A 14,491-nucleotide genomic window follows, 5' to 3' on the forward strand; every position below is an offset into this window, starting at 1 on the left:
ATGGTGGTCATGACCGCAGCCTGGGGGTGATGGAGATGATGGTGGTCGTGACCGCAGCCTGGGGGTGATGGAGATGATGGTGGTCATGGTGGCAGTCATGGTAGAGGAGATGGCAGTAGCGACGACATGGTAGCCATGGTGCATTGCTGATAATAATAAAAACTATTAGGTCAGACTTGGTTTCTATTCATCCTTCCTTAGTCACAATAGCACCACCAAAACAGAGAGGATATATGTCCTTTCTGGTTGATCTTAAGTTCCTGGTCAGTGTGATTTGCTAGAAGAACAGCCCTTTACTCCCCATACATTATAAACTCTTAGCTTATTAGCCACTCCGTTTGCAATATGCATTCGTTTCTGTCTTGATAAAGTGTGATCGTAATCACAATGTTATATGCAAAGCACAGGAAGACTTTGGGCGCAGTTATTTCTCCACCCATCTAGGGACTTCTCCATCTTCTGGGGACTGCAAGCCCTCCACTGGATCCTTTGCAACCAGCCAGCATCAAAGGAAAAGAAAGAAAGATAGTATAAATGATCTCTCAGTAGATTTAGGGACCAGACTGAGGAGGGGCCAACAGTTCTTCTAGCCACATTGGCCAGAATGACTCACGAGGCCCCACCGAGGTTCAAGGGGGCAGGAGTGTGTAGTTTAGCCAAGGAAGGAGTCGACACAGAGATGGGTGAGCACCAGCGTTCTCTGCCCACTACAGAGGATTCCACGCTCCTGGCTTCATCAGAGCTTTCCCACTCCCGTGCCCCTTGGTTAGATTCTCTGTGTCTCTCTGACTCTCTCTCTCTCTCTGTATTGTATATATATTTTAAGCTATCTTAATGGAATAAGGTAGAGTATTATTAATTTTCAGGGCCTAGAACATTATTCTTGACTTTGAACAGTTTCGATTGTCTGACAAAACCATAGGCCCTTTCGAAATGAAGCTATTGATGTATAACAAGGACAGGTGTGTTCTTTTGATAAAGTGCCAGGCCTCTCTAGGGACTCAGATCACAAGACAGATTCCAACTTGAATCCCCTCACGGCAGCATCGTGGGAGAGGAAGGAGAAAGCATCCCTTCACCGGTGGGTGGATGATAAACCTGCAGCAGTGATCATCTTGGGCCCAGGGCTCTGTCCACTCAACCACATGTGTCTCACGTATTTCTTTCTCGGTGGGTGATTTGTTCAGGCTCCCATTCTCGCCAACATCATAAATGCTGCCCAGCGTTTCCTCCAGTGACCTTGAAGTTACAATAGCCACAGTGGCTGGGACATCTATCTTAAAGAAAGACTATTCCTGTCTTTGCAATGATCAAAAACGGTCTCTTGGGCTTCCCTGGTGGCGCAGTGGTTGAGAGTCCGCCTGCCGATGCAGGGGACACGGGTTCGTGCCCCGGTCCGGGAGGATCCCTCATGCCGCGGAGTGGCTGGGCCCGTGAGCCATGGCCGCTGAGCCTGCGCGTCCAGAGCCTTGTGCTCCGCAACAGGAGAGGCCACAACAGTGAGAGGCCCGCGTACCACACAAAAGAAAAAAAGGTCTCTTGCATCCTGTAAAGCCTGGGCTGCAGATCCATAACTTGGGCCCTTGCTTGTCCACCTGTCTGCTGGCAGCCGAGGGCCAAAGGTGCATGGAACACTCTCGATCCAACTTCTCAGATTCTCCAGGCGGTGCGGGGGAGTGACAGGGCTGAGAAGAGAAGGGTAGATCAGCCAGAGGAAACACGGTCCTTAAGGTTTACCAAATATAATTCAATAGCTACCTCCTTTCCCCAAATCAAGCGGTTTCCTTCAAAATGTCTCTGCAAAGAAAATCCAACCCCAGGTTGATTAATGCCATGTCTAGTCCCCAGAAATCCCTTTGGGCTTCCTTCTCTCCACGTTCCTCATGCCTCCTCCTGTCTCTCTTCCCCGGGGTCTGCTCCACTAATAACCCGATTCATCACAGGCCCCCCACCTTAGACCCTGTGTCTGCTCGGAGGGGTCCAGCCCATGTCTGTCTTTTTTTTTTTTTTAACATCTTTATTGGGGTATAACTGCTTTACAATGCTGTGTTAGTTTCTGCTTTATAACAAAGTGAATCAGCTATACATATACATACATTCCCATATCTCCTCCCTGTTGCGTCTCCCACCCTCCCACCCTCCCTATCCCACCCCTCTAGGTGGACACAAAGCACCGAGCTGATCTCCCTGTGCTATGCGGCTGCTTTCCACTAGCTATCTATTTTACATTTGGTAGTGTATTTATGTCCATGCCACTCTCTCACTTTGCCCCAGCTTACCCTTCCCCCTCCCTGTGTCCTCAAGTCCATCCTCTACGTCTGCATCTTTATTCCTGTCCAGCCCCTAGGTTCATTAGAACCTTTTTTTTCTTACATTCCATATATATGTGTTAGCACACGGTATTTGTTTTTCTCTTTCTGACTTACTTCACTCTGTGTGACAGACTCTAGGTCCATCCACCTCACTACAAATAACTCAATTTCGTTTCTTTTTCTGGAATCCTAGACTGCGGAGGCCAGAAGTTCATCCCGATCACATTACTCACCCTCTTGTGCTTTTGCGAAATCCCAAATAAAAATGAATTTTAAGAGACTGTGTCATCTCAAGCACTAGCCAGGATAGAATCAATTGGGAATGCCAAAAGCAGAGAAGGGGCCCCGAAGACCAGATTCCTTTCAGCCTAAAGAAGGGGAAGGGGATGGAGATTAGTCTGAAGAACTGAAGAGCCCTCTACATCCGAGAAAGGAAGGTAAAACACGGCAGCAGGTCCAGAGAGCCCCTCAGCTGCCTTGAACCGTTTTGTAGCCCTGGCCTCAGGTCCTCACGGCCACGCCTGTTGCCAGTCCCCAAGCCTGTTGTGCTTTTGTGCCCACCATCACCCCCTCCCCCGCTGGACCAAAGGCTTGGCAGCCTGCTCGTGGCTCCAGTACAGGCTGTGGGGCTCCCACTGCAATGAGCCACCAGGCTAGAGCTCCCTCCACGCCTGAATCCCCTCTTTGCCCCAGAGCAGCTACTTAAGGGCCAAGAGCCCATGATCCGGTGGCTTTGTACAAGCAGTAGAAGCTGTTCTTTTAAAGGCTAGTAAGTCTAGTTCATCGAACATGAGAAGGAAGTCAAGCCTGATTCTCTCTCCCCTTCTCTGGATCTGGAGATGGCTGGGGGCAAGTGGGCAAGTCCCACCGCAGCTGTGACTGCACCACCACTGAAAAATGATGAGCTAAAAAATAAATAAATAAATAAATAAAAATAAAAAATGATGAGCTTGGGGAAGTCATCAATGTTTTAGGTATTTTGACAAAGCTTGACCAAGACTTTACACGAATATCATACATGTTCATTGTCAATAGGGTGTTTACATGTCCACACTAGACCAGAGTAATTGTCATTTTTTGCATCACTATTTTTTTATTGGAGTATTGTTGATCTACAATATCGTGTTAGTTTCAGGTATACAGCACAGTGATTCAGTTGTACGTATATATGTATATTCTTTTCCAGATTCTTTTCCCTTATATGTTTTTACAAAATACTGAGTAGAGGTCCCTGTGCTATACAGTAAGTCCTTGTTGGTTATCTGCTTTATATATAGTAGTGTGTATCTGTTAATCCCGACATCTGCATCACTATTACTGAATCTTTACTTGCAGGGATTTTTGTGTTAAAATACAGGGAGGCTGTGACTTTCATAGCTTAACAGGGAGGCACGGGAGAGCTGATCTTTGTCGCTGGGAAGCCCTTGGCCCTCACTGTTTGTCCCCTCCACGCTGCAGGTAGGAATTTCACCCACGGGTGCCCAAGTCTGAAGCTGCTCTGGGTTCCCAGCCTGGGGTATCTACCAGGTCCTCAGGTTTAGGGGTTCTCACCAGTGACTGTCCCATAAAACGTGTTCCCTTCTCAGTACCCAGAGTCACCACTCAGACCTGTTTGCACGGCTTCTAGATGTTATGAATGAGGACAGGAGACAGATGAGATCCCAAGGGATGGTGTCATCTGGTTGTTGTTGTTGCTGTGTGTTTTTACCACGGGCTGTGTCTCCTGATGTCTAACTCTACAGCAGTTGTATTTAGATAAGGGTAATCCTCCCCTGTTCCAATCTGTCTTTTACACAGATGTGCTTAGAAATACTCTGTAGTTTATTTGGTGTTAGCTTTTATAATTGATGTTTTACTGAGCATTAGGAAACTTTGGTACAAAGTGGAATGACTTGATAGTAATAAAATTACAGAAATAACAGTAATAAAGCTACAGAAGAGAAAGTGTCCACCATATGCCAGAACAGTTTCTTCCAAGTGATTTGTACACATTCTTGTCCTTATTTCTCATAGCAGCTTGAGAAGTAAATCTTTTTCTACTCCCACTTTTACCTTAGATGGGTTCAGGTTCAAATAAACCCACCAAGGAAGTAGCAGTGTAGACGCAGGAGGAAGATGTTGCTTTAGGCAAATTTGGGGGCCCCCGTGGCCCTTGCTGGTCTCACTGCAGCTTTCATCCCTTGATGGCTAACCTTCCACCGTTGGAAGACACCACAGGCCCCATGATAACATGCACCCCTTCCCAGCAACTCAGCTCACCTTGGGGCCAAGGATCCCCCGCCAAGGAGGACAGTGGAGGCATATTTTTGGAATAACTCGTGGCCCCAAAAGCCAGACTCTGATGTGGGTCCCAGTTATGTTCCAAGTCATTCTGTCCCTTGACAGTCATTGGATCTTTTCATCTCATCAGGTATTTTTGGATCAATGTAGTTGGATGCTGCAGTCACGTCACACACCTGACAGTGCTCAGATCATGCAGTAATCTTCAGTTGTTTAAACACTGTTTCAAATATTCCTCAAAGAAGGTCAAAATGCTCTAGAGACATCTGGCCAAATCTTCTCAGTACCGCGGGTGGTTCTGATACGGAAGGCCTTACCCTGTCTGCATCCTTCCTCACCGTCTGGATGGATAGAACTAAACACACCACAGCAAGTCTCATTTATTTCCCTGGAGCCTCTCTTGACAGAATAGACATAGTTCTCAAAGTGTAATCTCGTCTCAAATGTTGTATGGGAGACCATCCTATCTCTAAGGTTAAGTAAACATCAGGGATAATTTCATAATTCATCTTCACAGCATCCCTGTGTTCTAAGTGAAATCTTCCGGTCACCCCAGGTCCCACTGACCCACACAACAACAGGACTCCCACCTGGTAGATCTGTTAATCTGTGCTGTTTTTCCATTGTTGGGGGCAGAGAATAAAGGGTCCAGTTGCTCTAATAGGACGTGTGGGACAGTGTCTTACACCCAACGGGAACCGAGCCCTGCCATGGCTGATAGAAATTGGACTCTGCGTTCCAATTCCACACATAAAAATCATGTAAGAAATGAACTTTATAGCTCAAACAAGTCCGACTCCTACTTAGCCAAATGCCATAGACACACACGTAAATTTCCAATGTTGAAAGATTTTGAACATCTTTGAAGGTACCACCCTAAAACTATACTGACCCTAGTTTAATTTTTCCTTGTCCATTCAAGGGGCTCGTAGTCTGCAGACCTCAGGGCCATCCACGTGCATCCCTTATGGTTGAAAATCCCTCGGGGCAGAGCATTTGGTCAGGTGGCTTCCTGCTCATTTGAATTACAAATTGGAGCAGACCTCCTGTGCTCTCCTTTCTCGGTGAGCCACAGCTTTGTCCTGGCAACTGGGTCAATGCTGCTTTCTCTGTGGTGACTCCTGTTCTCTGTCTTTTCCATCACTTTGGATACAACAGTTTTGTGGAAAGAAATCATTCAGCGCCACGGCGGAGTCATCACCGGTGCCCTGAGCGTCAGTTGCTTGGCAAAGATCACCGACGGCTTCACCCAGGGCCACATCGTCCAAGTGGTGAAGGAGGTGCTCACGGAGCGCAGAATCCAGCAGCAATCTCACAAGCCGCTCACCGCCCTCGAGTTCATCGCGTCTCTCACCAGCATGAGTCCCGTCTACCAAGAGGAAGAAGAGAGCTTTAAGGTAAACGCAACGCCTACCTGGCCAGGCCCTAGCAGCAAACACTTGTCACGTCACCTCCTCCCTCCAGTCCCCTGGGTTTCATGCATTTGGACTCTACCATACCCAGTAAAATTTAGAAACCCGAAATCTGGCGGCCACAGTATTTTTCTGGCCTTAGCAGTAAAGCACGTCTTCCAAATTTTAGGAAAATTGTGATCCATGACCTTATAAATGAACAGCCAAATTGCAGAGCCGAGTAGCAGCTTCAAAACCATTGGATTTGCACACACACACACACACACACCTCTCTTGGTTCTCACTGGTTTTTACTTCATAATTCACATAATGGAACAAGTTTTGCATGGAAAAAAACAGTCCCTAAACAGTGTACTTCCAGCCAACGCTTCTTTTGCTCCATATTTGCCCTGGTACATGTCATCTTCCAGTACACTTGCGATAGGAAATCACAAGAAAATTCGCCAACATTTAGTTTTGTTTTTTTTTTTTTTTTGCGGTACGCGGGCCTCTCACTGCTGTGGCCTCTCCCATTGCGGAGCACAGGCTCCAGATGCGCAGGCTCAGCGGCCATGGCTCACGGGCCCAGCGGCTCCGCGGCATGTGGGATCCTCCCAGACCGGGGCACGAACCCGCGTCCCCTGCATCGGCAGGAGGACTCCCAACCACTGCGCCACCAGGGAAGCCCTAGTTTTTGTATTTTTGAACACACTCTGATATGTTCACGGAACTTTTTAGATCTGGAGGAAGCTTTGAGAATTAACTCTTCATATCCCTTGATATGGGAGGAAAAGAACTAGCCAAGAGTGATGTGCCTGTTCCAGGTACAATGAGTTTTAGAGCCTTCGTCCCCAAGGTCCAGGCCAGCAGGCAACCCCTCCAAATCCTTTGAATAAAAATGAGTACAGTTGTGTTCTCTTTCTGAACCCTGAAGGTAGTTTTCTTGGCCAACTGGGAAAAAAAGGGAGGAGAACTGTATCCATGCAATTATATCCACCACCGTCTTAGCCATGCAGTCACCGGAAAGAGAGTTGGAATTCCCGTTCAAGCCTCTGGTCTCTGAAAGCCTGCTTGGGGTTAGGAAAATTCCCTCCACGACGTGTCACTTTTCCACCAACTCTAGAAACTCTTTCCCCTCTGCTTTGCTGCTGATGCTTCAATGAAGGTTGAAAATAGTCTCAATACTGATCCCCAAAATAACGATCTGCACAAGGGTTGCACAAGTAGTTGATCTTGATCTTGATCTGCACAGTAGTTTCATTAGGTCCCATTTGTTTATTTTTGTTTTTATTTCTCTAGGAGGTGGGTCAGAAAGGATCTTGCTGTGATTTATGTCATAGAGTGTTCTGCCACTGTTTTCCTCTAAGGGTTTTATAGTGTCTGGCCTTACATTTAGGTTTTTCATCCACTTTGAGTTTATTTTTGTGTATGGTGTTAGGGAGTGTTCTAATTTCATTCTTTTACATGTAGCTGTTTTTCCCAGAACCATTTATTGAAGGGGTGTCTTTTCTCTATTGTATATTCTTGCCTCTTGCCTCCTTTATCAAAAATAAGGTGACCATACGTGCATGGGTTTATCTCTGGGCTTTCTATCCTGTTCCAGTGATCTATATTTCTGTTTTTGTGCCAGTACCATACTATCTTGATTACTGTAGCTTTGTAGTATAGTCTGAAGTCAGGGAGCCTGATTCCTCCAGCTCCGTTTTTCTTTCTCAAGATTGCTTTGGCTATTCGGGGTCTTTTGTGTTTCCATACAAATTGTGAAATTTTTTGTTCTAGTTCTGTGAAAACTGCCATTGGTATTTTGATAGGGATTGCACTGAATCTGTAGATTGCTTTGGGTAGTATAGTCATTTTCACAATGTTGATTCTTCCAATCCAAGAACATGTTATATCTCTCCATGTGTTTGTATCAGCTTTAATTTCTTTCATCGTGTCTTATAGTTTTCTGCATACAGGTCTTTTGTCTCCTTAGATTTATTTATTCTAGGGAGATTTATTCCTAGGTATTTTATTCTTTATCTTGCAGTGGTAAATGGGAGTGTTTCCTTAATTCCTCTTTCAGATTTTTCATCATTAGTGTATAGGAATGCCAGAGATTTCTGTGCATTAATTTTATATCCTGCTACTCTAACAAATTCATTGATTAGCTCTAGTAGTTTTCTGGTAGCATCTTTAGGATTCTCTATGTATAGTATCATGTCATCTGCAAACAGTGACAGCTTTACTTCTTCTTTTCTGATTTGGATTCCTTTTATTTATTTTTCTTCTCTGATTGCTGTGGCTAAAAACTTCCAAAACTATGTTGAATAAGAGTGGTGAGAGTGGACAACCTTGTCTTGTTCCTGATCTTCGAGGAAATGCTTTCAATTTTTCACCATTGAGAACGATGTTGGCTGTGGGTTTGTCATATATGGCCTTTATTATGTTGAGGTAAGTTCCCTCTATGCCTACTTTCTGGAGGGTTTTTATTATAAATGGGTGTTGAATTTTGTCAAAAGCTTTTTCTGCATCTATTGAGATGATCATATGGTTTTTCTCCTTCAGTCTCTTAATATGGTTTATCACATTGATTGATTTGCATATATTGAAGAATCCTTGCATTTCTGGGATAAACCCCACTTGATCATGGTGTGTGATCCTTTTAATGTGCTGTTGGATTCTGTTTGCTAGTATTTTGTTGAGGATTTTTGCATCTATGTTCATCAGTGTTATTGGCCTGTAGTTTTCTTTCTTTGTGACATCTTTGTCTGGTTTTGGTGTCAGGGAGATGGTGGCCTCATAGAATGAGTTTGGGAGTGTTCCTCCCCCTGCTCTATTTTGGAAGAGTTTGAGAAGGATAGGTGTTAGCTCTTCTCTAAGTGTTTGATAGAATTCGCCTGTGAAGCCATCTGGTCCTGGGCTTTTGTTTGTTGGAAGATTTTTAATCACAGTCTCAATTTCAGTGCTTGTGATTGGTCTGTTTATATTTTTTATTTCTTTCTGGTTCAGTCTTGGAAGGTTGTGATTTTCTAAGAATTTGTCCATTTCTTCCAGGTTGTCCATTTTATTGTCATATAGTTGCTTGCAGTAATCTCTCATGATCCTTTGTATTTCTGCAGTGTCAGCTGTTGCTTCTTCTTTTTCATTTCTAATTCTACTAATTTGATTCTTCTCCCTTTTTTTCTTGATGAGTCTGGCTAATGGTTTATCAATTTTGTTTATCTTCTCAAAGAACCAGCTTTTAGTTTTATTGATCTTTGCTATCGTTTCCTTCATTTCTTTTTCATTTATTTCTGATCTGATCTTTGTGATTTCTTTCCTTCTGCTAACTGTGTGAATCTTTTGTTCTTCTTTCTCTAATTACTTTAGGGGTAAGGTTCGGATGTTTATTTGAGATGTTTTCTGTTTCTTGAGGTAGGATTGTATTGCTGTAAACTTCCCTCTTAGAACTGCTTTTGCTGCATCCCATAGGTTTTGGGTCGTCGTGTTTTCATTGTCATTTGTTTCTAGGTATTTTTTGATTTCCTCTTTGATTTCTTCAGTGATCTCTTGCTTATTTAGTAGTGTATTGTTTAGCCTCCATGTGTTTGTATTTTTTACAGATTTTTTCCTGTAATTGATGTCTAGCCTCATAGCATTGTGGTCGGAAAAGATATTTGATACGATTTCAATTTTCTTAAGTTTACCAAGGCTTGATTTGTGACCCAAGGTATGATCTGTCCTGGAGAATGTTCCATGAGCACTTGAGAAGAAAGTGTATCCTGTTGTTTTTGGATGGAATGTCCTATAAATATCAATTAAGTCCATCTTGTTTAATGTATCATTTAAAGCTTGTGTTTCCTTATTTATTTTCATTTTGGATGATCTTTCGATTGGTCAAAGTGGGGTGTTAAAGGCCCCTACTATGATTGTGTTACTGTTGATTTCTTCTTTTATGTCCCCTTTTATAAAAGGAGAAATAACTGTCTACCTAAAATTTGTATCCAGCTAAATTAACATCCAAGAGATTGGAAAAAATAAAGATACTTTAAGACACACAAAGATTGAGATAGTGTCCTACTCACTTAGCATTTGCCTTATGTATTGAGGTGCTCCTATGTTGGGTGCATAAATATTTACAATTGTTATATCTTCTTCTTGATAGATCCCTTGATCATTATGTAGTGTCCTTCTTTGTCTCTTGTAATAGTCTTTATTTGAAAGTCTATTTTGTCTGATATGAGAATTGTCACTCCAGCTTTCTTTTGATTTCCATTTACATGGAATATCATTTTCCATCCCCTCACTTTCAGTCTGTATGTGTCCCTAGGTCTGAAGTGGGTCTCTTGTTGACAGCATATGTATGGGTCTTGTTTTTGTTTACATTCAGCCAGTCTATGTCTTTTGGTTGGAGCATTTAATCCATTTACATTTAAGGTAGTTATCAATATGTATATTCCTATTACCATTTTCTTAATTGTTTTGGATTTGTTATTGTAGGTCTTCTTCTCTTGTGTTTCCTGCCAAGAGAAGTTCCTTTAGCATTTGTTGTACAGCTGAATTTGGTGGTGCTGAATTCTCTTAGCTTTTGCTTGTCTGTAAAGGTTTTAATTTCTGCCTCAAATCTGAATGAGATCCTTGCTGGGTAGAGTAATCTTGGTTGTAGGATTTTCCCCTTCATCACTTTAAATATGTCCTGCCACTCCCTTCTGGCTTGCAGAGTTTCTGCTGACCCCACATCCATTTCTGCTTCCTGTCATATCTCCAGGACTTGGCACAGCGCCTGGTCCCACCTAGATGTTCAGTTAACTTGTTTAGCGGCAAATGGATTGAGCAGATGGATAGAAGGAATGAAACTGTCACTCTGCCGAGTAATGTGATTCCATGGCTGTAGTTGCTGGTAATCAGGTCTATCATTTTCACCCTGAGAAATTTCACCCAGCTGCGCTTCTGACAACATGTCAGACTAGGGTCTTGCAGATTCTCCAAACACATGTACCTGCACAATGGACATGATGGAGAAGATATTGAATGATAATGATGTAATAGTTTTAATAGTGTTAGCTAATACTTATGACTACTTATGTGCCAGGCACCCTATTAACTCAGTTAGACCACACCATTTACCCTATTTTGCAGATGGGGTGAGTGAGTTATAATGAGGTGTAGTAGGCAGAATATTGGCTCCCCAAAGAGGTCTACATCTGGGTCCCTGGAACCTGGGCCTATGTTAGGTTACATGGCAAAGGGGAATTAAGCTTTCAGATGGAATAAGTTTGCTAATCAGCTGACCTTAAGACAGATTACCCTGAATTATCCTTATGTGTCCAGTGTAATCATAAAAGTTAGAAGAGGGCACAAGAAGAGAAACCAGAGAAATGGCAGTGTGAGGAATCATTGAGACTCCAGGTAGCACAACACTGCTAGCTCAAAGCTAGAGATGGGGCCACAAGCCAGGATAGCCGGTGGCCTCTGGAAACTACAAAAGACAAGGGACAGATTCTCCCCTGGAACTCCAGAAAGGAACACAGCCTGCAGACACCTTGATTTTAGCCCCATAAGACCCATTTTGGACTTCTGATCTACAGAACTATAAGATAATAAGTGTTTTTTAAAGCCATGTGGTAATTTGCTGCAGCAGCCAAAACAAAACAAACAAACAAACAAAAACCACAAGAGGCAAAATGACTTGTTCCAGGTCACACAGCTTAAAAGGAGTAGAGCTAAAATTCAAATCTCACTCCAAAGCCAATTTTATTGACCATATTCCATACTGTGCCTCAGTAAATTAGGAGTCTATCACCTTAAGTACTTGGCCACCTCACCTTACGTTGAAAGGCGAGTCAATGCTCAAAGAAGAATGAGAAAATCCCCAAGTGCCAGAAACAAAGATAAATCTCAAACACAGGGACAAACAGATGCCTGGCATGTAGCAGAGAGAGAAATAAATGATAGAAAACAAAGATTAGGTGAAGCAGATAAAATGACAAATCTGCTACTTCTGTGACTGGATCTTTGATATCCCAATATCACCAAGGAGCATTAGCTTCTATACACCCTATAAGTCCTGGTTCTGGATGTGGGTTTAGAGAACCATGTGGAAGCAAGTGCAGTACTGCTAGGGAGGTAGGTATCATGAGAGAGAGAGAGAGAGGCCAAAACAAATCTGAAAATCAAAATTCCAAAACATTTTAGGAAATCTAGTGTTACATACAATCTTCAAACAAAAATGATTAAAAGACAATAATTTAAACAAAAACATTTAGATTAATATGATTAAGATGTTCAAGAAAATAAATGAAGGCATAACTTCCATTAGAGATACACACAAAGTTTTGAAACAAAGACAGGCAGAAATGGAATAAAAACATAATTATGAAAAAAATCACAAAAAGAAAGCTTTGAAATGAAAAATAAGGTAACTAACATAAAAAGCCAAAAAATAAAAGAGGTGTGAACTCTTTTCACAACTTTTTCACAGCTCCCCCCAGAAGGCAACATAGAAAAATAAAAACATAAAACCTATAAACTGCAAGTAAGAACCTTTGAAGACACTGACACCCAACTAATAGCAGTTCTAGAAGAAGAGAAGAAATGTCAGAGCAACAATTATTTGAAGAAATACTTGCTGAGAATTTTCCTTAATTAAAGACGTGACTTCTTAGGTTAAAAACAAACTCCACATGACCAGCAGAACACATGAAACAAATCTACATCTACATGCATTATTGTGAACCTAAGAACAAGGCAACAAGCCAGTCTTAAGACACCAGATTACCTGCAAAGAAGCAATTAGGAGATCAGACATCTCCTTGGCAAAAATAGACACCAGAAGAAAGTGAGAGTATATCTGCAAAGTGCTGAGGAAAAATAACTGTCTACCTAAAATTTGTATCCAGCTAAACTAACATCCAAGAGATCGGAAAAAATAAAGATACTTTAAGACACACAAAGACTGAGATAGTGTCCAACTCACACACTTCAGACTGCAGTTTGGAAATATCAAATAAAATTGAAGATGCTCATGACCTACAACCAGGAATTCTATTTCTGTGTATATGCCCCAGGGAAGTTTTCTCATTTGTGTATAAGGAGATATAAAAGTTGTGAATTTCAACATGGTTCATAATAACAAAATATTGGAAATGACCTATATGTCCGTTAATGGGAGAATTGATAAGTAAGTTGTAGCATAGTCATTTAATGAAATAATATAACCACAGAGCTTGTAAACCGAAGTGTTTCTCAGATTTCAAATAAATGTGAAAGTTGAGAAAAATGTCATCACAGGGCCAGCTGCAATCATTAAGTGCTTTGGGGTATTTTGGCTCCAGTATTTCTGCCATGTTTTTAACAGTATCCCTCAGTCCAGCTGCTGGTGGCCTTGTCTGAACCATAGGGAGCCATTCACATTACCAAGAAAACCCACACCTTCGGGATAGAGCAAGCTTCCCAGGAAGTCAGGTGACTTAGTTGGGAAGGGTCATTGGTTAGATCTGGCCAGTGATCCTCCTTAACTGTTAACTCCTTGAGATAGAAGTTTCAAATTGTATAGAAATACAGGTTGGTAAGCCCACGTAGAAAGAATTTGTATTGAACACACATTAAATGCCCAACATTTAATGGCTGCTTGCCCCTTTCCGTTCAGTGAGCTTTTCTTTATTTTTAAGGGCATACTAGTGAATTCACATCATTTTAATATTTTCCTGAACGTCTGTTCGATTTCAGGACTGGTATGCCAAGACCCCTATGGGTAAAAAGCGAGCCTTGGCATTAACAGGAGATAACAAAGAAAACGAAAAGGACAAAGGAAAAGAGAAGGAGAAGAAAGGGATAAAGGAGAAAAAGAAAAAGTAATGCCTCTCTGAGGAGCCAGGGATGGAAGTGGGCCCGACTCTCCAGGGAGGAGATTGACCATTGCCTGTGTGAAGACCCACACTGATGCCCTACGTCCACCAGCCCTGCCCTCGCTCAGTTAGATCTTTGTAGGCTGACCACCAAGTTAGTTTTGCATAAAAAATATTTCTAGACCTTGTAATTATTTCTTAATCTATATAAAGTTTGTATATAAGCAAAACTCACTCTTCACACACTCCACAATCTATCCCAGTTGGACACTTCATCTCATCGGTACTAGTTGCTAAATTTAAATTTTGATACTTAGAAAATACCCTAATCTGACAACTAGTAAATTCAGTCAGTCATCGGTGCTACTAGCTTTTTATTAATAATCTTGCACATATTTTAATAAATTAATTCTTTGCTCTATTCATGTATTCTATATAATGGAATAAAAACTTTTTCTTGGACTGACTCAGTAATTTGGTTGCTGGAGCTAAAAAAGATCTTTTAAATTAACGCTTTCAATCTTCTGACTTTGAAGATGAGGAAACTAAGGCCCAGGGCCACACAGCTAATATTTGGAACATTGGAGCTATGTCATTGCCCCTTAGTTCCTGGGTTCCTGCTCGTGGGAAACACTGGAGCAGCGGCGGGCCACTGGCTAGATGAAAACTACGACCCCAAATGGGGTAAAAGTAGGAGAAG

At 42.3% G+C, this 14,491-nt stretch overlaps 1 protein-coding gene across 1 annotated transcript in view; it reads left to right on the forward strand.

Annotated features, from left to right (window-relative positions):
• IQCA1 (IQ motif containing with AAA domain 1) overlaps positions 1-14,177 on the forward strand; it is a 167,901-nt gene extending 153,724 nt beyond the window's left edge. Inside the window, exons 18-19 of the mRNA XM_029225692.1 lie at positions 5,751-5,989; positions 13,673-14,177. Coding sequence (XP_029081525.1) covers positions 5,751-5,989; positions 13,673-13,801 — 368 coding nt within the window. The 3' untranslated portion in view covers positions 13,802-14,177. The remainder of the gene's footprint in view (positions 1-5,750; positions 5,990-13,672) is intronic.
• The last annotated feature ends 314 nt before the right edge of the window (positions 14,178-14,491 follow it).

The sequence above is a fragment of the Monodon monoceros genome, unplaced genomic scaffold (assembly GCF_005190385.1).
Source record: "Monodon monoceros isolate NGI ecotype Baffin Bay Population unplaced genomic scaffold, NGI_Narwhal_1 Super_Scaffold_16, whole genome shotgun sequence".
NCBI lineage: Eukaryota > Metazoa > Chordata > Mammalia > Artiodactyla > Monodontidae > Monodon > Monodon monoceros.